At 42.9% G+C, this 23,039-nt stretch overlaps 2 protein-coding genes across 4 annotated transcripts in view; one reads left to right on the plus strand and one right to left on the minus strand.

Annotated features, from left to right (window-relative positions):
- Positions 1–208: 208 nt before the first annotated feature.
- ABHD12B (abhydrolase domain containing 12B) lies at positions 209–23,002 on the plus strand. Of its 2 annotated transcripts, XM_027553725.1 has the most exons (13): positions 209–655; positions 5,622–5,749; positions 6,835–6,937; positions 8,624–8,743; positions 10,671–10,701; positions 14,046–14,091; positions 14,242–14,371; positions 14,795–14,832; positions 16,368–16,447; positions 20,292–20,374; positions 21,440–21,518; positions 22,129–22,247; positions 22,347–23,002. In XM_027553725.1, exons 1-13 carry the CDS (start codon positions 594–596, stop codon positions 22,372–22,374), a joined length of 1,047 nt encoding a protein of 348 aa, XP_027409526.1. In that variant the 5' UTR covers positions 209–593; the 3' UTR covers positions 22,375–23,002. The 2 variants fall into 2 exon arrangements, with proteins under 2 accessions (XP_027409526.1, XP_027409527.1); XM_027553726.1 differs by lacking the exons at positions 5,622–5,749; positions 6,835–6,937.
- The window catches only part of PYGL (glycogen phosphorylase L), a 54,725-nt gene continuing 40,684 nt past the window's right edge, over positions 8,999–23,039 (minus strand). Inside the window, exon 21 of one of the 2 annotated variants that reach the window (XM_027553724.1) lies at positions 8,999–10,561. In XM_027553724.1, the coding sequence (XP_027409525.1) occupies positions 10,558–10,561 (4 nt within the window). In that variant the 3' untranslated portion in view covers positions 8,999–10,557. Of the gene's footprint in view, positions 10,562–18,293; positions 19,160–23,039 lie in introns of those variants that run through there. The other variant, XM_027553723.1, reaches the window with a different exon arrangement.

A 23,039-nucleotide genomic window follows, 5' to 3' on the forward strand; every position in this document is an offset into this window, starting at 1 on the left:
AAGGGAGCCAAAGGAATTCCTACTATAGTAAGGATGACAGGTGTGTGTGTGTGTGTGTGTGTGTGTGAGAGAGAGAGAGAGAGAGAGAGAGACAGAGAGAGAGAGAGAGAGAAGGAGGGAGAGAGAGGGAGGAGATGGGGGTTGGGAAGGGAAGATTCCGGAAAAGGGGAACAACAGGGAGAAAGAAAAAAGGGGGGTTAAAGTGGAGGAAAGCGTACATTCTCCGGGAGGGTCTCCTAAAGCTGTGACTCTCAGACTTTTATTACTATCAGAGTAAGAAATGTATTTTATTCCACGCAGGGCGCGCACACACAGAGACGTATAGGATAAAATAGAAATGAATTCGCGCATGGCCTGCTGGAAGAGTAAGGCACTTGTTCCTATCACAAATCACTGCGTGTGGCCGAGGGTGCGCGAAGACAGCCCGGCTCGGCCGCGCCCGGCCCCGCGCTGAGTAGGACGCCCCGCAGCACCCGCCGCAGGGCCCCGGGTAGTCGCCGCCCTCGCGGGGGAGGAGGGAAGCCGGGGCACGGCTCCCGGCTCCCGGTTATCTGCGAGAGCTCCTGTGGTGGCGGATCAGGACGCGACGCGGGATGGAGCCGGACGAGCGGGACTCCGTGGCCGCATGGTGGCACATGGTCGTGCGGAACCTGCGGTGAGTGCGCGTGGCGCCCTGTATGCCCCGCTGCCCGGGATGGGCAGGGAAGGTACCACCCAGCGCGGACCGGGGGGCTGGAGGCCCGGCACTGACTCTCGGTGCTTCGGAGGCCCCCAGGGCTCTTGGACGGCTGTTTCCTCAGCCCCTACCAGGGCCAGTGAGACTCAAGCCTAAGATTTTTCAGGAACGTGTATCCCTTTGGTGCTTCTGAAATAGAGATTCCAGAGAGCTGGTTCAGGTTTCTATAAATCTATTAATTGCCTTGACATTTTACTAACAGCGGGATAATATTAGTGACAATAATAATCTGGGTTGTTGTCTTGGATGGCATTCTGTTGGATCAAGGGCCTATCTGTAGAGATGGGAAGGGTCAGAAAACCACCTCCCTGAGTGTGAACTCTGCCATGGAGTTAAGGAAGACCTCTCCACGATGCTAGAGATGCACAGTACATGGAAACCATAACTTGGCATTGCCCATGCCAAGTTCTTACATCCTTTAAATCTGAAATGTCTAGGTCAGCAGGTTTTAAGTTTTCTTCCTTCCATGAATTCTTGGCTTGAGCAGTAGTCTTAGACTACCTGAATCGACCAGCAAGCAATACACTGTCAGTCTTCTTGCGCTGAATCCAGGTATTGGTTGGAGAACCCAGACCCAAGAGACTGGGTATCTTATTTTGTTTTGTTGGTGTGGGAAGGTATTGGCTGTTTCGTTTACTTTTCTTCTTTGTATTCCTTTGCTTTGTTTTGCCTAACTTTTGTTGACTACAAAATATCCAAGAATCACATCCAGGCATAGGAGACCTCAATTTGGAACATCTGAGTGGCTAAGACAACCCTGATTCCCTGTCTTTTCTTCCTGCTATGGCTGAGGGCAGGGGGCAGAGTGCAGCTCTCCCTGGCTCCGCAGTGCAGGCTAGAGCCCCCTTTTGTATTGGATCCGAACACCAGGTCCAATATCCTGACTGGCTACACTTTTCAAACTTCACAATCGTGGGCCTTACATGCCTGAAGCAGCTGTTTTGGGAAAGCTGGCATTTACCACCTTTTACTTTTGAGTTCTTTATAGAATGCGTGACTGGTTATTTAACACTTATTTGACAGAGAATCAAAGCTGCGTTGTGTTTTTAGAGAACAGCCCACTTTGTTGATAGAGGAGTGGAGATGGGGAGTTGGGGATCCTGTTACTTCTACATGTGTGCACACTCAGTTGCTTATTCATGTCTGACTCTTTGGACCCTGTGGGCTTTAGTGTGCCAGGCTCCTCTGTCCATGTGATTTTCCAGGCAAGAATATTGGAGCAGTTGCCATTTCCTCCTCTAGGGGATCTTCCCAACCCAGAGATCAAACTCTCCTCTCTTGTTTCTCCTGCATTCTTTATCACTGTGCCACTTGGGAAGTCCCTATTACTTCTAAATACTAATTACTAAAAATAAGTCTTGAGGTGTTTTCTGAAAGAATAAAATACTTGAGCATTTCTTTATCTGAGCAGAAAATTACTGATCTAATTTAGATCAGGCTGAGGCACAGACTGAAATCCAGCATCTTAAGTCCTTTTTGTTTCATGGAGCCTGGTTAGATCAGCAAACATTCCTGGAGGGCTCCTTGTGTGTCTGTGATGGCCTGTAGCCATGGATCTATTGTGATGTGTCATGAGATTCAAGGAGAACATTTAATCATGATATTTACAGTGATTATTTTTTGATGCCTTGGGGATGGATTTATTTATCTTACAAAAGTCTCATCAGATGTAGTCACTTCTTAACATGGATGGGCCCAGCAGAGTAAATCTCTTGCTGCTGGTACTTAGAAAATCCCTATGAGAAGGCTGATAAACTTTTCCATCCTCCCCAGTATATTGGTCATCTACTCCCTACCAGATACTTGCCTAGGCTCTGGGCACACCGCCATAAATAAAACAGGCAAAACCCCTGCCTTGGGTAGCTCACATTCCTACTCAAAAGAGAAGGAAGCCCTTCCCTGTCCCCTAAAGCTACCAATAAGCCTTGACTCCTTCTAGAAATATACTCTTTTCTGTTCTCAACCTGTCATTTTATGGATATTTATGACACTCAGCCCAGGGCTGGCCTGATGGTTCAGTGGTAAAGAATCTGCCTGGAATGCAGGAGGCACAGTTTCGATCCTTGGGTTGGGAAGATCCCCTGAAGAAGGAAATGGCAACCCACTCCAGTATTCTTGCCTGGAAAATCCCATGGACAGAGGAGCCTGGTGGACTACAGTCCATGTGGTCGCAAAAGAGTCAGACATGACTGAATGGCTAAACAACAAACAGCAACAGCCCTGTGCTAGGCAGAGTGGAAAGTAAAAGCAGCATTAGCTGGGACGTGGTTCTTATCACTGGGGATACAGGGCTAATAGTGAGAAAAAAATCAGCAAAGAATTAAGGGTCAACCTCTGGGCCTGACTATAATTAGTGGGAGGGGTGAAAAGAGAGGATAAGTCACCATGGGAAGATCTGTCTAGAGAAGATTTGAAAAACAAGGGACACTTGAGTGGACGTGAAGGAAAGAGGGGGTCTGGTTGGGAGGAAAGGAGGGAGGAGAAAAGAGGTAACTTGGTGTTTGGTGATCAGTATGTGTTGGTGGGATGAATGGGCACAGGATGCCTGTGCAGCATGTCTTAACATTTGGAATTGTTGTCTTGCCAACTGTGGTCAGAGTTGGGCTTCCCAAAGCTGGTACTTCTGAGCTTAAGCAAGAATGATTGGCCCTGTAGCAGCTCAGGTTCCAGCGCCAGTCAGAATCATCCAGTTAGGTTCTGTGGCCCCTGTGGGATGCTGTGCAGTTACAGCCACAGCTGATCAAAGGGTAGGTAAAAGAACACCAAAGCATCAAGGTGGCTGTTTGATGTGCTGGCCGTGAGCGAGGATTGGACTGAAACCGCATCCTCTGCTCAAATAAGGTCTATTAGCCGCTGGTGACTTTTGATCCCCTATTGATCTAGGGGAAGTCAAACTGACAGCCCCCTAGTTAAAAGGAGATGCTGTGCATTATTGATGCTCAGAGGGATCTGGTCACTGTGTTCTCTTCCCACAGTGCTTCTCAAAGAAGTGCCTTGAGCTATTTGAGAGAAGGGTCCTGTATGAATTATTCTTTAAAAACAGAAGCATATTTCCCTCTATTGCCTCTGCTTTTCAAGCACCCTGCTACCTTCAAAAGGCAACTTAGTGGGAGACTAACACGCAGGGTAGCGGGAGTTCAGAGAGTCAGGAGAAAGAAAACCGGATCCAGCCAACTGGAAGGAAGCCTAAGAATTCAGTTCTGCCTGTCTGTCTGGGCTTGATCTGTGGCTCAAAGTGGCTTCTTTGGGTTTTAGTTTCTTATCTCTAAAATTGGAACAACAGTGTCCTCTCCTTCCAGCCACCTTCACAGAGGCTATTTTAAAGTATGAAACAATCATTTTCATTTCTTTTTTGCTGATTTTATGGGTATGCAGTTGCCCACGGCTGATGTATTTGAAGAGCTGTCCATCACCCTTAGCCTGCTTATCTTTTCTGCTCCCCACAGAATTGCTGGAAATTCATTAGAGATTCATTATCTTCTGCCTCCATGCCTTTTCCAAATATGTATAAGTGCCCTGATTTTTAAGTGATTACACTAGAGGGAGAGTTTTTTAGAGGTCTTTCTTTGATGCTTTTGGAATCTTCTGAGAATATGGGAACAGGATGGAAGAAGAGAGTGGGAGGAAGGAGGGACCCTGAGAGAGGGAAGGATGCAGAAGAGAAAAGGATCCTGATACAGCTTTCTGTAAGAACTGGACTTGGCTAGAGCCCAGCCTCATTCTTGGGGCTCATTTTTGCTTCAAGGATGACAAGGAGAACTCACCAGGACTGTGACAGCTCACTAGAGATCATCATGGAACTCTGGATTCACGTGGTTCTGCCATTCATTGGCTGTGTGACCTTGGGAAGGGTACTTAACTTTTCATTCTCTTCATTTGCAAAGTACAGGTATTAACCTGTACATGTAACGTCTTCTAAGATGCCTCTAGTCAGCAGAGAAATCAGGACATGGAAACAGTGCACCACACATGGTTTCCAGCCCCCACAACCTCATAATTTGATTACATCGATGGTCTTCCCATTGACCTTTCACAATAGGAAAAGGGATTCATTTAAGGAACGATGTGAACAGAAACTGGGAGTGGGAGGTGGTGACACTGACTTCCTGTATCCCTCATTTCTAAAAGGTTCGGGAGACGCTCAGCTCTCATGGGAGTTGTGACCAGAGACAGAGGTGGCCTGAGTGAGCCTTCATGGAAAAATCCTAAGTTGTCTGCTGGTGGCTCCCAGTTTGGATGGTTCATGCCACTGGGACAGTAGAATAAACAAGATGTGTGTGGCTCCCCCTGCACCACCCACCCCATGTCCCATCACCTGCCTAGGTCCTGCCCTGCACCCCACCCTGCTCCTCACAATCCCACTCACCTCAGAAGTGGGTTTTTTTTCTTGCATTGGCTCATTTTTTCCTGAGACTCAGCCATAAGGAGGGGGGAATCTGACGATTATTCATTCACTGCTTTAGGCTAATACTAATAATAGAGAGCTAGCACATACAGCACTGAATTGTGATTAAAAACTGCGGCAGCTGTTAAACAGTCTGCTGACTTTGGGGTCCAGCCTTGGCTTTCTGTGGGGTACACTGAGAAAGCAAGTCTGACTTGGGTGCATCCGTGTCCCCGCCTCTCCTATCCCGTCATACCGGGGCTTTCTGAGCAGCTGATTGGGGGCTTGATTGTCCTTTCCTCTCCTGGCTCTCCCATAGGGCCTGGTCTGGATCTGCCCTAATTACATACAGTTCTGTAAAGGATTTTGCTTAAATGCCAGCTTGCCTGTAATTCCCAGTGTCAGTCTGTGGAATTTGATTTGGACGTTAGAAGGAAAAACAAACCAAGACAAAATTTAGACTGATTTTGAATACCTTATTTGTTTCACAATATCTTACAGATCTTTCCCACACTCCTGTTCCACACTCGGAAGGAAAATTGCCTCTCTGTGTGACAGCTTTACAAGTAAATCATTAAAAGAACACATTTGCCCTCCTCTGATGCACATGCTGATTTTTGTAAACTTTTGTAAGTATGTACCTTTTGTGAATCTGCCTTTATATTTTTTTCCCAATTAAAGAACTCACTGCCCTTACAGTTACGACATAGTGAGAAAGATATGTCAGCATCTTTGTGGCTAGACTTAAATTGTCTGAAACCTAATTATATTGCCTTTGGGGTCTAAGATGAATCCTGGTGAACTGTTGGGATAGATAGAAAACCATGGCCTTGTGGGTGAGATTTCAATTCTGGAGCTCAGTCTTAAAATTAGCTGTTAATCTGGATACCTTAGTGCTTTCTGTATTCTGTGCCTTTTCACTTCCTCTTTTTGCTTGTATCCCTAGAGAGAGACAGGTTGATGTGATAAATCTATTTTCCTGTGTTTCTACTGAAGGCTGTGTTAGTGTGGCACATGGTTCTTCTGGTCACAGGTATTGCTGTCCCCTGTGTGTCTCTGTTACGTTGATCTTGGACATTTCATGGTTTATGGTTAGTGACTATGCTTTACTTAGTGCAAAAGTAATGCATGACTTCAGTAGCAGAACACTCATTACTGGGACTTCCCTGGTCGACTAGTGGCTAAGACGCCATGCTCCCAATGCAGGGGGCCTGGGTTCGATGCCTTATCAGGGAACCAGATCCCACAGGCCACAACTAAGAGTTCAGATGCTGCAACTATAGATCCCATATTCTGCAAGGAAGACTGAAGATCCTGAGAGCCACATCTAAGACCTGGCGCAGCCAAAGAAAAAACATCCAACCAAATAAAACAAACCTCTCTGCCCCAAAACTCATTACCTTCTTCTATACCCTCTTATTTTTTAGGTGAATGGTCTCCTTTGCTTTTCACTTGAAACAGGGATAAAATGGAATAAACTCTATTAGGGGCTACCACACTGGTGCTATTTTTAAGTCTAGCTTTAGAGTATTTGTGGGGGTCAATTCTTCTGCGGGCTAGTCCTAGTTTATAAAATAAAATACTTTGCTTGGAATTGAGTGTAGTGCTTGTAACTTAGAAACATGTCAAACATGAGGCTAATTACTTTTTTGGATTGTGATTGAAAGACATGGACTTTTGATTCTGGGAGTTGGTAATGAATTCTACTTTCTAGTCAAAGCACCATTTCTTGTGGATTTAAAGAAACCAGAGTTGAAGATTCCTCACACCGTGAACTTCTACATCAAAGTTGAGCCTGGGGTAATTCTGGGAATCTGGTGAGTGTGCTGATTGGACACTGGGGTGCTTAGTGGGCGGGGCTTTCATGTTACAGGACACAGGTGAGCGATGCTGTGTTACTTGCCTGTGGAGAGGTCAGTGTTCCTTGGAGGAAGCTGTTCCACACACCTTCCCTTTGTATTGACATTTGACCTGCTTGAATTTGCTTTTCGAGAATCTTACTTTTCAGGTGCCTGGGGTCGTTCTCTTCCTTGCCTTATTCCTTGTGTGATTATCTGATTAATGCGTGTCTTTTTTACGAGACAATAACTTCATAGGTGGGGACTTTGTTAGTGGGTTTTCATTGCTCAGCATGGTGCTTGGCAAAGGCACTCCATAAATATTTGTCCCACAAGGTCATGAGCGTCCTACTGTCTGTCTTGCTGTGCTAATCTCAACACTTTCTTCTGTTTGGGTCTACCTGCTTGTTCTTGGCTGCCAGTTTTCCATTGCCTTCTTCTATATTTCACCTCCCTGAGTTTGAACATGTGATCATGAAATATTTAGGAACCAATATGGGTTCACATAACTTTTTTCTAATCCGTAGGATGCAGTTCCACTGATAGTGCTGGAATTTGAAAATATTTTTATTCTTTGCTCTTGCCCCATCTGCCCTTGGCTGAGTGAGTCAACTGTCATCATGACCACTTATCTAGCTGGCAACGATGCCTATCTTTTTGGTACGGAGGCCTTGGGGGTTTTTGCCTCTAAGTGATTGGAGGATTGAAGATTCGTCATCATGTGGTCAGTTCTCCAAGTCCCTTGGCGATGTGTCATATGGTAGTATTTGTGTTATCAGAGTTCATTCATTAATTTGACAAGGCGGTGGGTGGGGCGGGGAACTAGAGCTCACTCAGGTGTTTAAAATCACAAGGTCACTCAGTTTCTTGTGAATAACTTAATTTCATGTTTAAGTTCTTTCCTCCTACCCAAAGTGGTTTCCCTTTAACTTTTTTCCAGCTTGTTTCTTCAGCCAAACCAATAGCAGGTGGCAAATATCTATTATCTTTTACTGGTTTCCACCCAAAAGATTGCATTTCAGTAAGCCACACCTAAGAACTGCAGTTTTGGAAGCATAATTGGTGTAGGAATCAGAAGAACTAAACCATAAATGGTTAAAAGGGGTTATCCCTGGGCATGAGGGAGGTGGGCTAGGGCAGTAATAATTTTCATTATAAGATGTTCATGGTATTATATTTTAATTGGTACCATGTGCATATATGCCTGTGTGCGTGCTAAGTTGCTTCAGTCGTGTTTGACTCTTGGTGACCCTATGGACTGTAGCCCGCCAGGCTCCTCTGTCCATGGGATTTTCCAGACAAGAATACTGGAGTGGGTTACCATGCCCCCCCTGCAGGGGATCTTCCTGACCCAGGGACCAAACCTGCATCTCCTATGTCTCCTGCAGTGGCAGGTCGGCTGTTTACCAGTAGGGCCGCCTGGGAAGCCCATGCATATATGACTCAGATACATTTTTGTATATAAATAGATTAAATATTTACATATAAAACGATAACTTATTATATATTCTGATAATTACTATGGGCTTTCCCAGGTGGTTTTGTATATAATATGTTTTATATACATAAAGATGTATCTGATTGACATGAGGTTTTAGACTGTTGGCGAGGATAGAGAATTCTTCTCTGGGTCCATGTTGGCTAAAACCTTGCCTTACTTTTCAGGCACACGGTTCCCAGCTGCCGGGCGGAGGATGCTAAGGGGAAGGGCCGGAGCTGGTATGAAGCAGCCCTCTGTGATGGCAACCCAATTGTTGTTTATCTTCATGGCAGTGCTCAACACAGGTCAGTGCCTTTGCTTGGATTTTTTTTTCCCCTCAGACAGAGCAAAAGAGCATTTCATTCCTGTGGGGGAATGAAAGGCAGAGCTGTTTTTAACTCTGTAAGCATCCTTCCACACATTTGTTTCCATTTGTTGGAATTCGAGGGTGTTCTGGCAATAGGTTTCTCTTAAAAAAAATATAACACTATATATTCCACATGTAGAATAATGTGGATCCTTAACTGGAAGGGAGACAAACTTCAAAATGTGGACACTGATTTCAAAGAAGGCAGTGTTGCTTTATTCTGTAAGAGTGTTGGAAATGATGAACTGAAGCCATGGATGACTTGATAGGAAATATGCATGAGGTATGGAGAATAAGGAAGAGTTTCCACATCAATGGTCTTCTCACAGAACCACATGGAGATTCCTTCATGTAGCAATGAATTCTAAAAATCAAGTGTATGATCTCCAGGAGAGATCCCCTAGAATTCTGATCCCGCTCTGGGGCCACCTGACTAATTCTAGCCTGGAGTGCTGATGCCTCAGCCCACTCCTGTCATCCCAGCCTTGCTTTGTAACAGAGTGCCTCCTGGAAGCCTGACTCTTCTTTGATGCACTGCCAGCCCCTCTGTGGGCCTGTGTCATTACAGTGGGTGATGAATATTGGCTCTGACTGCCGCTCTCAGTGTGGGGGAGGGGTGACACGCCTCAGAGACCCACAGACCTGGCCCAGTCTCTGGGCGGGGGACACTTCAAACTCAGTGACAAGCTCAGACTCTGCCCCTCAGCTCCCTCGCCTCTGTCTCTTTTACTCACTGTCTTTTGTGTCAGACAATGGCTTTCTCAAGCCTTGCCTTTGCTCAAGGTGCTTTCTTGAGGTTTATGCCTTAGAGTCACCTTTACAGAGATTTCTTGTGAAATCAATGTTTTTCAACATTGTTTAACATTATTCCAATTGTGCAAACTTGGGTACAGTGTTACAATGCACTTTTCTTTAATGTGTCCTGTGGATCACACTATCACGTCTGCCCTCTGAGTGAATCGGCTCTTGCCCCCAGTTTTCCTGGATTTTCTGGCTTGGGGCTAGCTACCTTCCTCTTTCCTGAAGTCTCAGCTTGCTTCCAGCAGTACTGAGCTGGCAGGAGGCCAAATGACAGGTCACAGGGAACCTAGATGAAAATACTGGTTCTAGACTTAGGATCCACAGAAGCCCCAGAGGGTCCGTGAACTCCCAACCTCGAATTGTACATGAAATTTGAAGAGTGGATACATTTTTCAGGGGAGTAGGTCCATAGCTTTAATCACAGCTTCCAAGGGTTTCATGACTCACTAATGTTTTAAGAAATGTGGCTCTAAAAATTCAAATGGTTTTTAAAGACTCCTCTGTCTTCTGAGTCATCTTTCTCTCCCTTTTGTGTGGTTCATAGAGAGCAGACTATGGTTATTTGGAAGAAAGTGTTTCTTGAACCTCCAGGGTTGTGAGTTTCTCTCCTCACTTCATCATGTCCTTCATGGCAGAGCAGACAGGATGTAGCGAGTTCTTACTTTAGTGAACTTGACTGTGTCATCCCTTTTCCTGAAAAGCCACTTTCTGGGACTTATGTTCCTTTGGCTTCTAGAAGTATTCTGAGAAATAGGATTTGCTGTGCAGCAGTGCAAGAAGATGGATCGTCAGCAGTTCATCAGATGCTTATGTTGTGAAGCGCTAGTGGTCTGGGCAGGCGGTGCTCACTGTGGGGAAGGCAGGGAGTGGGGAGCCGTGGGGAGTTCACCCTGATGCAGGCATGGGGGCTCCAACACCAAGAAGTAGTGCCCTCTCCCCTGGTTATTTGTCTTATCTGAAAAAGAAAGCAGTGAGATCAGATGCCAGCAGCATGACAGTGATTTTTGTTGAATGTGTCATCATAATTCCTAATTCCTGCTTTTTCTTTTAAACCTTCTCTACAGGGCAGCTTCTCATAGACTGGAGCTAGTAAAGGTATGTCTGAAGGGGCCTCAAGGTACCAATTTTACATCTTCATTTATTCTCTTCTGGGCTACAGCCCTAAGATCTTCCTTAGCCCACAGCCTGGTTATTTCCTGAGAGCTCCCTGGTGTGGGGGCAAAGGGGTGGGTGGTGGTGTCTGGGACCTAAAGTCCCTTGAATGCACTTCTTTTCCTAAATTGACCTTGGGGGATTGAAACAGATGTGAATGTCTCTGAGTCTCAAACACTTTCACAGATTTGTTCCTTTCATCACCAGACGGAGTTGAAGACACATTTCTTTGCTTTTTCTGAGTGTTGGGTTGAGAAAATATATTAAGTGCTAAAGCCACCCCTTCCACCAGGAGCAACCTTTCTGTGGTATGGGGTAAAGACAGAATGTCTGCTCTTACATCATTCAGGCCCTTCTTCAGCCCCACAAAAAGTTCAGCAGAGGGAGGGTGACCGGCCACAACTTGGGGTCCTCACCAGCCTGCTACAAGCTCTGGTTTGTTGGAGTGGCCCCGGCACTTCCCAGCACAAGGACGATGGCAGGCTCTTCCCCTCATCATGTCTGACTCAGAGCTGGCTGGTGAGCTGTTTAGCCTTCCCACGCTCCTGTGAGGTGGTTAGGAATCCCTTCCTCAGGTGATTTGGCTGCTTGTCTTGTTACTGATCCCAGGACCTGATCTCTCCTCCCACAAGCCAGCTCCCACCCCAGAGTCCTTTCCTGATTTAACAGCATGAATGGGGTCCAGAATCCTGTCAGGCTCAACACTGCAGCACCACCTTCATCCCACTTCCCCTCTTCAGACAGGGGCACCCTCTCCTGTCCATTCCCCTCTCCATCATCCCCTGTGGTGGGTGGGCTGGATTACCATTTTGCCTGGGGTGATGATGCCTATTAATTTTTAGTTTTGCTTTCTACTCTGAACCCCACTCTTTGTCCTTTCCAAGTGGGAGGGTGTGATGCTGATGACTGTGAGAATATATATATTTTTCCCCTTCTACTCTTGGCAAAGCTCAATTGTATGTCTCCTATGTCATAGGTGTAGATGTGAAGAGTAGCCAGATCCTCCTGGTGGTGGGTGGGATGTGTAGGGATGCTATGATAAGACTTCTTCCTCTGGGCAGATTCTGGATTCCACACACCATAGTCATCATTTTCCAGCCTGACCGAACTTCCTTAGCTCTTCATTGTCTCCTTTGGATAGGCAATTTCTTTTAATAATTAAGTTCTTATTAAATTGTCTTCTTCTCTCTCCCCCTTTCTCATTCAATCATTCATTTATCACTTCAATCATACAGCACATCGTTCCCACCTAGTTTTTAATCTCTATAAAGTTTTTATGTTACTGATTGTTTCTATATATAATTTTATGTCATGCTTTTACTATTTTAAGAATATTCTTCGATGTTTTTCCACAGTTGTCGTAGTTACCAACTTAAAGGGTGCTCATTCTCCATTATTTATAGACAATATTTATTTACTTAAATATTCTACTCCTCTTTGATACAATTTTTTTTTCTAAATTCTTTTAGAATAGTATTGCTACAGAAAACTTTAAGCAGGTAGTTTATGCTTCTTTTGGAATTTTTTTCCTGGAGATAAATTCTTGGGAGTAGGATCTGTTGTTTAAGTTGATTGTCAAGTGAAGCTTATGGAACCACAAGCAACACATGGGTATTCCAGTTTCCCTGGATGCTGAACTGCCCTGTGTCTTGGATAACTTGTTTGGAAAGAATGTAGTTTAAATGTTAAAAAGTTTCATTTACTTCTTCATTATTAGTTCAGTTGTATTTCAAGTTCAGTGTCTCACATCTGAAGGCTCCCTTGGTGGCTCATACAGTACAGAATCTGCCTGCAGTGTAGGAGACCTGAGGTCGATCCCTGGCTCGGGAAGATCCCCTGGAGAAGAAAATGGTAACCCACTCTAGTATTCTTGCCTGGAGAATTCCATGGACAGAGGAGCCTGGCGGGCTACAGTTCATGGCATTGCAAAGAGTCGGATGAGACTAACACTTTCACTTTTCTCTTTCTTCTCCCACATCTATGCCTGGTAGGGGAAGCACAGTGTTTGAACCCAGGCAGGCCCAAGTGTGATCTTGGTTCTGTTGCTGTGGTTCGAGTTCTGGCCATTTGGATGTGTGTGAACAAGTTACTTAAGTTCTCCAAGGCTCAGTTTATCTGTAAAATGCAGATAATACCTATCTTGTAAGACTTTGTGAGAATTAAATAAAATTTTAAAAGTGCCTGCATAGTAAAGTTTTGTCCCCCTTTGTCTCCCTTCTTGTCATCTGTCATTTGTATTTTTTTCATTTAAAATTATGTTTTTATATTCTTTTCTCATTTCTCTATTCAGGACTTGAAAGTGGTTACATGTAATCAAGTGATTTATTTTTGATCAATATTAACTCTTTATCTGTTCATACTTAATATGAATATCTTCCCATTATTGACTGCTTCTACTACAGCTCTATGTAGCATTCTTACCTTCAGGAAGTTCCTACAAAAGATATTCACTATGTGGCTCAGACAGTAAAGAACCTGCCTGTAATGCAGGAGACCTGGGTTCAATCCTTGGGTCAGAAGATCCCTTTGAGAAGGAAATGGCAACCCACTCCAGTATTCTTGCCTGGAGAATTCCATGGACAGAGGAACTTGGCAGGCTATAGTCCATGGGGTCGCAAAGAGTTGGAGATGACTGAGTGACTTAACACTTTCAAGGTACTTTAAATGTATTAATGTATATTTTTGGCTTTGTTGAGTCTTCCTGGCTGTGTGTGTGGGCTTTCTCTAGTTGCAACAAGCAGGGGTGCTACTCTTCATTGCAGCGCACCAGCTTCTCATATTCGTGGCTTCTTTTGTTGCAGAGCGCGAGCTCCTAGTCGCATGGGTTTCAGTAGTTGTGGTGCACAGGCTTAGTTGCTCTGTGGCATGTGAAATCTTCCCGGACCAGGAATTGAACTAGTGTCCCCTGCATTGGCAGGCAGATTCTTAACCACTGGGCCACTGCGGAAGTCCCCAAGGTACTTTAATACATCATCTCACGCAATCTTCCAACCATCCTGAAAGTATTGTTTTTCATTTCTCAGAATAGATTCCATAGATGTTAAGTGGCTTGACCAAGGCTGGTAAGTGACAGAGCTAGGGTGTGACCCAGGCTGTGTGATCCTGCTCTGCTGTTCTTTCCTGTTAAGTCTGATCTTAAGTTTGATGTCAAACACCAGATTTCAGAAATGGATCTTTTCTCTACCTATTAACCATTACCTCCAGGATTATGGAAGTGTTCAGGAGGTGAGACCAGCTTTTTGTTTGCATCTCCTAATTAAAGTGATAACAGCTCCTTTGTCATCCAGGTGCTGAGTAATGGTGGCTTTCATGTCTTGTCTGTTGACTACAGAGGTATGTGTTAAGAACAGTGTACACTGTTTTAAAAAAACTGTTTTTTAAAAAAACTGTTTTTTGGTACAAAAAGTTTTCAGTAAGCAGGGGGCTTTTGATGGCCCTCATTTTGGAGGTAGTGATAGTATGTCTGCCTTTCCTCGCGGGCAGGGTTCGGGGACTCAACGGGTACACCCACGGAGGATGGACTGACTGCTGATGCAGTTTGTGTCTACGAGTGGACCAAGGCGAGAAGTGGTACCACCCCTGTGTGTCTCTGGGGCCACTCTCTGGGGACAGGGTAAGTGGGGTCTGAAGATGGGTCTTTAGGGGGATCCTTGGGGCGTTAGTGTCATATCATAGGCAGCCGTGAGCAGCAGGAGGACCCCTGAGCTGGGAGACAGTTTCTCTCAGGTTCCACAAGTGGCGAGTGTCCTTACACCTCAGCGTGCTTGTTTGTAATTCAAGGGACCGTGTACTGGCTGTCTATGGCTATCTGGGACACTGAAGCCCATTCCAGAGCTCTCCTTGAGAGTTTTAAATGAAAGGATTGTTGTTTAGGGCCAGTGGAATCCCTTGAAATCCTGTGCAAGATTTTGTGTTTATGCGCATTTGAGAGTCAGGAGCTTTCATCAGATGCTCATATTGGAGGTTGCATTTTATTCTGCTTACTTGACTGTTAAGTCACTGCTTCACATGTGTACTAATTTTCATTTCTTTACAGAGTTGCAACAAATGCTGCAAAAGTTCTAGAAGAGAAGGGTATGATAAAATGCTTACATGGTATAATTTCTTGGCTTGAGATGGGAAAATAAAAACAATGAAGAGACTATTGTGTACAATCTGAACACAGAGATACCTACAAGCACCCCAACTTTAGGCAGTTCTGGATACTGTAATTAATTTTCTTTTTTTGTGTTTAATACAAAACAGTAGCTGATTTTCAGAGGCATGAAATTAAAAGTAAATACTAAGGAAAGAGTTAAAAATTACCTTAAAAGAGCCATCCTGTGAAGTGATAAATAAGTATTGTTATGGAGTAATCTGCTATAGGAGGGGCAAATTATACTTTATGCAATAGTAGGCAAGACTTGCTTTCTGCAGCCCTCCTTATGTAATATTTATGTCATTGTTTCTCAAAGTGTTCTGAGAACTGCCTTTATCAGAATCTGCTGGGGGTGTTTGTTATAAACACAGGTATCTTGGATCCTGGCTGTCTTCATGAACTAGATACTCTATGAATAGGACCAGGTGATTTGATTCTGATATGCATTGAAAGCTTGTAATCACTTGCATTATATCTTAAACTTTACTGGCAGTACAGGTCAGGGTGAGTTATGTAAACATTTTAAAGCGTGTCACCTGCTATACACAATCTTAATTACTTACGTAAATAAAGCAAACATCATTTCATTGCTCCTTTAAGCTCTTATGACTCCTTTAGTGTTGACAATGCTGAATTACCAGAACTAAATTCCCACATAAATGAATACTTCACTTCCTGGATAATGTAATTATCTTAGAACATTTTAAATCCATTAAGTGCCCAACTTATGAACTTTTGCTACCATGTATTTTAATTTTCTCTATATCAATACTCCATAAAACATCATTATTCTTATGTTATAAAGTCAATATTTAGATTTACCTTCCTTTTTTTTTGCTCTTTATTATTTCTAACATGTCTATGCTTCCATCTGGGATTTTTCTTCTACCTGTCTGTTGGTGAGGAATTCTTTCAATTTTGGTCTGAAATGTTTTTATTTCATCTTCACTTTTAAAGGGTAATTTTACTGGGCATAGAGTTCTAGAGTGGCAGTAAAATAAATATTTAACTATTTTACCATTTGTTATTTTCAATAAGTTATTTTAAAGTCTTGGTAAAATCTATGGTAACTTCAGTATTTGATCTTTTGTTCTCAGAGTGTTGGCCAAAACAACCTAGTCAGCATCTGCAGAACACTCTCCCTTCCTATAATTCTTTGCTTTCTTAAATTATCCAAATCATGAAAATCTGCTTGTTTTAAAAGGTAGTGATTTTCTTTACATGCGCACAGAAATGGAAGCTCTAGTGGTACTGGTTAAAAATGCACATTCTCACATTTCCCACCCTCAAGATCCTGACTTCTCACTGAAGTCTGGTGTGGGCTCATTACTTTGCATTCACAAATGTAACAATTTATTATGATTCACAAATGATTTTGATGCAGGTAGTTCATGTACAAGATAAGGATCCATTATTTAGGAAAGACAGTATTTAAATATGATGGGGGAGTTCTTTCTTATTATTTTTCAAGGATTCCCAGCTGATGCAATTATCCTGGAAGCTCCATTTACCAACATATGGGTTGCAAGTATCAATTATCCCTTGTTAAAGGTGAGTCTCATACATCTTTACAAGATGTCAACGTGCAGGCTGTTTATTAACCATTTTCCCTTTCTTAATTAATCTTATGTATTTCTAAGTGATTCTAACTTGTGATAGGTTAGTAGCCAGTTACTATTAAAGGAGGGCACAATGGCTTTTGTATTTGTAGTTCTTTTATTTCCTTCCAATAGATTGAGTGGCTTGTGTATGTGCTGTGCTAAGGCGCTTCAGTCGTGTCCAACTCTTTGAGACACTATGGACTATAGGCCGCCAGGCTCCTCTGTCCATGGGTTTCTCCATGCCCTACTCCAGGGGATTTTCCCAACCTTGGAATTGAACCCGCATCTCTTATGTCTCCTGCATTGGCAGGCAGGTTCTTTACCACCACCCCGGAAGCCCTTCAGTGGCTTATTAAGAGCCAAAGCTTTTTTTCACCGCCCTCCCTCCCCCAATTAACTAAATTACACCTCTTCTCTTTTATAATTTTTTCATAGATAGACTTGACTTAGGTTCACTTATTTATTGTCCCTTTTCAAAGTGAAAATAAACCTTTCATACGTCATTTTTAGCCCTATGAATGTCAACCACATATCTTTCATTATTTTATGATACGAAAGTCTCTAAAGAATTCAAGAAGCTGCCAAATGGTTTTACATGGCATCCCAGGTGGAGAAGACAATCTTTCCAAGAAGATAAATTAGAAAAGATTGACTGACAAGATGTGGTTTTTAATCTGTTGTATCTGTTACTATTAGCTAATTTCATAATTTCATTCCATGTCTCATGCTCAATTGCTTACAGTTATACCTCTATATAAATGTTAGTAAATGTTAGTAAATTCTTAGAGGGGACATGTAGCCCAAATTTGCAAATTGTTGATTACTGTTGGAAGGCATCTTAAGGGTACTTAAATCCAACTGTCTACCCTTGGAATTTTTCATACAGTAAACCATCATAGAAGTTTCTGGAATTTGCTTAACTATTTCAGCTTATTACATCCTGGGACAGCTAGTTCACAGAACCACATAATCTTAAAATGCTTGTACACTCTAAGCTCAACTCATTACAGGAATCCCCTCTACAATCCAAAATATTGAATGCTGAGTAATTTAAGATTCAATAAATAAACCATTTTAATTGGCTCCAGACAATTAAATATTAATTTAAAGATAGATAATTGAACATCTGTTACTATTACTCTGAATAATTACTAATAAATTCACTAGCTTGTAGACATGTTACAGTTTAGAAACAAGTTTACCATTTACTTTTTTTTTGAAATTTTGTTAATTCTGAAATTGAACATGAGACAGACATCTATGATTTAATAGTTATAAACCGAACCTCCATGTAACCACCATTCAAATCAAGAAATTAGCAGCACTGGCACTCTGGAAGTCTCCTGTAATGTTACTTCTCAATGCAGTGAGCCTCACTTCAGATGTAATCCTTAGTCTGAAGCTTATGGTAATTATATTCTGCTCTCTTACTGTGTTTTCTATTTGTGTCATCTTGTCTGTGTTCTTTTGCCTCTACTTTCTGGCTTTCTTCTGACTTGGCAGTTGTCTCAAGGAGCAAAGTGGTGTTGAGTGTGAGGCTCACCTCTCTGGGCATCCCTTCTTTCTGGGGTCTGGACCACTCAAGACCTCACTGCCTTGATAGATCTCTAAAACCTCCACAGAAAGGTTTTAATATATTTTCTTTAAGAACCATCGCTCTGGTGTCAGACTTTCTGGTTTTTTTTCCCCAGGGTGTCACTTAATAGCTATGTAACCTTGGGCTAATTGTTTTTAATGCTTCATTAAATCTATTCAAGATTATTGTGATAAATAAATTCACATATGAAAAGCATGTATAAGAGTGCTGACACTCAGTGGCCATTAGTTATTTTTATTAGCAGTGAAATGATGTTGATAAGGCACTGTTGAATAAGAAAGTTTAGGTGGTATGAGACATGGATACAGTAAAAGGCATAGGTCCTAACCCTGAAGAAGTTTTCTGCAATTGGGGAGATAGGGATATAAAGTAATGACATGGATTTCCATGTATCACTTTGGAATCAATTAGTTGGAATAGGAAGGCAGCATGGCATAGTGGAAAAAGACTCTGGGCTTCATAAAGCTAGACAGGTTTGGGTTTGGGTTCAGATTTTGTCTCTGCCACTAACCAATTATGACTTTGGTAAACTACTTCCCTTTGTTGTATTTTTCCTATTTTTATAATGAGGTTGATACTGCATAGGGATTTTGTGTATTTGTATTTTTGAATTAAGTAAAATAATCATGCAAAATATGGGCACTTAACAAACACCTGTTCCTTTTTCCCACTCAGGTACACAGTAGACTAAGCTTGTGTTGGGGGAGGGCCCAGAACAATAATTTCAGGGACAGGAGAATTCAGCAAAGAGAAGAGTCTTTTGCAAAGGTGTGATCAGTGAAGACTTACAAAGAGATAGGATGTAAGCTCATTTCTTAGTGAGGTGAGGGAGAGGGAGAGCAGTTAGGAAACACAGACAGGAGGGGAGAAGGTGAGCCAAGGCACGTGGCCAGAGTGGGGCGATTCTGTCTTATAAGATACTCGAGAGGCACGGAGGACCTCTGTGTAAGAGCTTTTGCACTCATCCTCCTTTTCAATCCTCACAGCACCTGAGTCTGGCACCACTGCCTCCATGGAGAGCTGAGGGAGCTGGAGGCTCAGCGGCTTGCCCCGTTGCCACTCGCCCTGTAAAGAGGAGACAGGATTCAGTCCTACCTTTTCTAACTCCTGGCAGACAACTTTGGGGATGAAAGACTGTGGCCAGATGTGGATGGCCTTGCAGCCAAGATAGGAGCTGTTTGTTTTTCTAAATAGATAAGAGTTCCACTCCCCACAATCTGTAACAGCAGATTTAAAGGATATTTATCTGGTGCAATTCCAGAACCGAGAGGAGGCAGGGAGACCAACTAGGAGCCCCTGGAGGGGAGTTGGACCTGTAAGTCCCGAGGGGCACCCCTGGCTGGAGGGGAGTGGATGGACTGAGGCCCACTTTCTTATCCTTCCTCTGGAACCTGAGGTGAACCGCCGAAGGACTTCTCTTACCGAGCTCTCATCAGAGGGGTCCTGATTCCAGGGATAGAAGAACCAAAGACAAAGGAAAGAGAAGACAAGAAATCTTGCCCTTAGCACTGATAAGGGCAAAGGAAGGGAGGGAAGGAGAAGCGGTGTTGTTAGGATCTCCAGACCGCACCTGAATGTGGGTCCTGTGCTTCATGACCATGCCAGAAACACAGGCCAGACAAACCCTGGGGAACCACGCAGGCTCCTGCAAGCAGCAGGCCCACGTCCAAACTGTGAAGCAGACGTTTGTCTTTACTGGCCTCAACCTGCATATTTTGTACCCATTTCCCTACCAAGTGTGAAAATGTGAAAGTATTAGTTTCTCAGTTGTGTCTGAATCTTTGTGACGCCATGGACTATAGCCCGCCAAGCTCCTCTGTCCATGGGATTCTCCAGGCAAGAATACTGGAGTGGGGTTGCCCATTTCCTTCTCCAGGGGATCTTCCCAACCCAAGGATCAAACCTGAGTCTCCTGCTTTGGCAGGCAGATTCTTTACCACTGAGCCACCTGGGAAGCCCCATGCACCGTCTGCTTTATCATGTGTGATTTCTTTTTTCTTCCTTCTTGTATTTTCCAAAGTGTGAAAGTGAAAGTAACATGAATTGTTTTTAAAATCATAAAAGTTACATTTTCCAAAAACGTTTAGTATATTTAGAAAGTCACTACACTCTGTACTACTACAGTTCATAGTGAGAACCTCTAACAAATGACATAGCTTTAGGCCATATTTTAATTTTTTTCCTTTTTGAAAAATAGATTTACCGGAAACTTCCAGGATTTTTAAGGTCAATTATGGATGCCCTGAGGAAAGACAAACTAGTCTTCCCCAGTGATGAAAAGTAAGTTAATCATGTAAAGATGTCCTTTATTAGATTCTGGGGGGTAATTATCATGTGACTTACTGAATAGGTAGAGGAGAATTCTTAGATGGGCAGTAGGATTTAGGGTAAAGTGTCTACAAATTTTTAGTATTTGGTATTATGTTTATGTCTAATTTAATAACTTTACCAATTCAGTACTTTTCTCTGAAGTTATGAAGGGATTTGTAGTTTATGGTGTTTTAGGACCTTTCAAAGGTCCTGTAGGGTTTAACGTAGCATTCCTTGGAGGAATCTGACTTCTAGGCCTTATTCCCCATGTAACCAAAATCCATACACCACCCAGCCGACTACCCAACAGCAAGTCCAGCGACTAGAATGTGGCAAGCTAGCGTCTCCCAGTTGGAGAAGGAGAATCTAGAGTGCTTGCAAACAGGTAGTCGTTATCAGTATGTTTTCCCATTTCAACACACTTGAAGAATCTGACATCCTGAGGAGTAGCAGTGAGTCACTGTGGCAGGGTTGGCTGGTATCAGAATTTGGGAGGGGCCAAGGAAGGGCTTTTGCCATTTTTCATGTCATGGCCTTTTTGAATTACCACATAGGAAGTTGATCAGGAAGCTAGTCGAACCTGTTAACATCTCATGTCCATCCTGTACATTTATGGGGAAATGTAAATAAATTGCTACAAAGAGTTCTCTTTGGCCTTGTGGTAGTTCTTATTATTTTTGGTTTTGTTAATTTTTTAAATTTTAATTAAAACATTCAACATGTTGTGAAATAAGGTAGAATAAGAAAAAAGTGAAGTTCTTTTAATTCTGTACAAATTCATTTTTTGTTATTTTCAAAAATCACATAAGAATAAATTAAACAACTAATTAAATTATATGAGTAAATAGAATCTTGGCTGGAAGAAAAATGTCATTATATGAAGCTTATTATATATAAAGTTGTTATTCCTGGGAGGGACAGAAAGTGTGTCTTTTATTTTGGGTGAACCTCATGTTTTACTAAAGCCTGAACTTAGAAGAGGAGAAATCTCAATGTATTTCTTGAACTGAATACTTTTCTTCCATTTGTTCCTAGTGTCAAATTCCTGTCTTCTCCCCTTCTCATCATACATGGTGAGGATGACAAAACGGTACCTTTGGAATTTGGAAAAAAGGTATACTAAGCTCAGTGGCTGATGGAAACACTAATGTCACCATTTTCTCAGCCAGCCAAACTTTGATTAGTGCCGAAAGAAAGGTCTCTGACATGATAAGGGATTCTGTGCACCCTGAGTTGCTGTGCTGCCTGGTGTATACAATAAGTATCAGCGTGATACAATAAGTATCATGCTGTTCAGCTCAAAGGAGTGTTTGTGGGGGATCCTGCTTCCTCATCTGGGGTCTGGATCAACAAATATAGAGAAGATCCCAGAAGGCTCTGGGAACTTCCAGGCAGTCTTTCCGGCAGTGGCTCTAAAAATAGGGATGCTGTTCCTTTTCTTTTAAACAAATAGTGGGGGTCCCCTGCAATCCCTTTTCCCCCTGCAGGGAGGCACTGGGAGGGGTACGATGAGGTCTTGTCACTGTTCTCTGTGCTGTGCAGCTTTCCTTCCTTGGTTGTAGAGGCAGCCACTCAGAGATATGGAGGGTGCCACATCGCCAATTGAATGGAACTCACTCCCTAAGACAGTTGTTTCTGTACCCTTTCAGGAAGATTAGACTAGAAAAACAAAACAACAGCTTCAAGGATCAGCCTTTGAGTCCTTGTCTTTCTGCGCCTTGCAGCTCTATGAAATTGCCCACAATGCCTACAGGAACAAAGAGAGGGTGAAGATGGTGATCTTTCCTCCTGGCTTCCGACACAACTCGCTTTGTAAAAGCCCTGCACTGTTACATACTGTGAGGTAAGAGTTGTTTTGCTAAATGCAGTGAGGGCTGCTCTGGCTTACTTAGACCATGTGGTGGGGAAGGCATGTAAGATCATCAAGGTCTTTTTCCTGCAGAGATTTCCTGAGCCAGCAGTGGGCGTGAAGTCTGAGAACAGCAGAGAGCGAAGACTTGGTCTGGACACCAGCTGTGATGTGAACTTCTTATGTAAAACTGTATTGGGCTGCTTGAGTGAGCTGAACTTACTGACATTTTTACAAGTCACCTGCCATTTTAGTAAGGGAAAGAAAGCATGGATGTTGGGCATTATGGAATGTTCTCGTTTATCTTATCATAGTCTATTTTGGGGAACAACAGAAACATCACCGTGGAGAGTGAGAATTTGGTAAAAATTTGATTCCATCTAAAAATGTACAGTTACCCACATTCTGAGGATATTTGTGGATAAGGTGGTCTTTGATTTGGACCTAGACAGCAGTATAAGAAAGATGCTCCAATAGTTAATTTGTATTTCAGTTTACTTAATTTAAAAGGCATTAAAAAGCTCCAAGCTGTTTTCTAGCCTTCCGAATAGCACTGGGAAAAGTCCTAGTCTGCTTCCCAATCTGCTTCAAAATAGAGAGATATGGCACTCATATAGCCTTTGGAAAGTGACACTTTATTAGCCCTAGTAGAGTCATACACTTTCCCTCTCAATTACCAGAGATACTGTACTAGATTATTATTTAACAAAATGAAACAAAATTAAAGAATGTTGTAAAAATGTTCAAGTCCAGTAAAAAGCTATTTTTTCCTCAGGACATTTTACG

The sequence above is a fragment of the Bos indicus x Bos taurus genome, chromosome 10 (genome assembly GCF_003369695.1).
Source record: "Bos indicus x Bos taurus breed Angus x Brahman F1 hybrid chromosome 10, Bos_hybrid_MaternalHap_v2.0, whole genome shotgun sequence".
NCBI lineage: Eukaryota > Metazoa > Chordata > Mammalia > Artiodactyla > Bovidae > Bos > Bos indicus x Bos taurus.

Bases quoted from the DNA above. Each gene is read 5' to 3' on its own strand.
- ABHD12B (XM_027553725.1), top strand. From the start codon at position 594: ATGGAGCCGGACGAGCGGGACTCCGTGGCCGCATGGTGGCACATGGTC. The intron at 14,833-16,367 runs GTATGATAAAAT...TTATTTTTCAAG, and splicing joins AAAAGTTCTAGAAGAGAAGG to GATTCCCAGCTGATGCAATT. The intron at 16,448-20,291 runs GTGAGTCTCATA...TTTGAAAAATAG, and splicing joins TCAATTATCCCTTGTTAAAG to ATTTACCGGAAACTTCCAGG.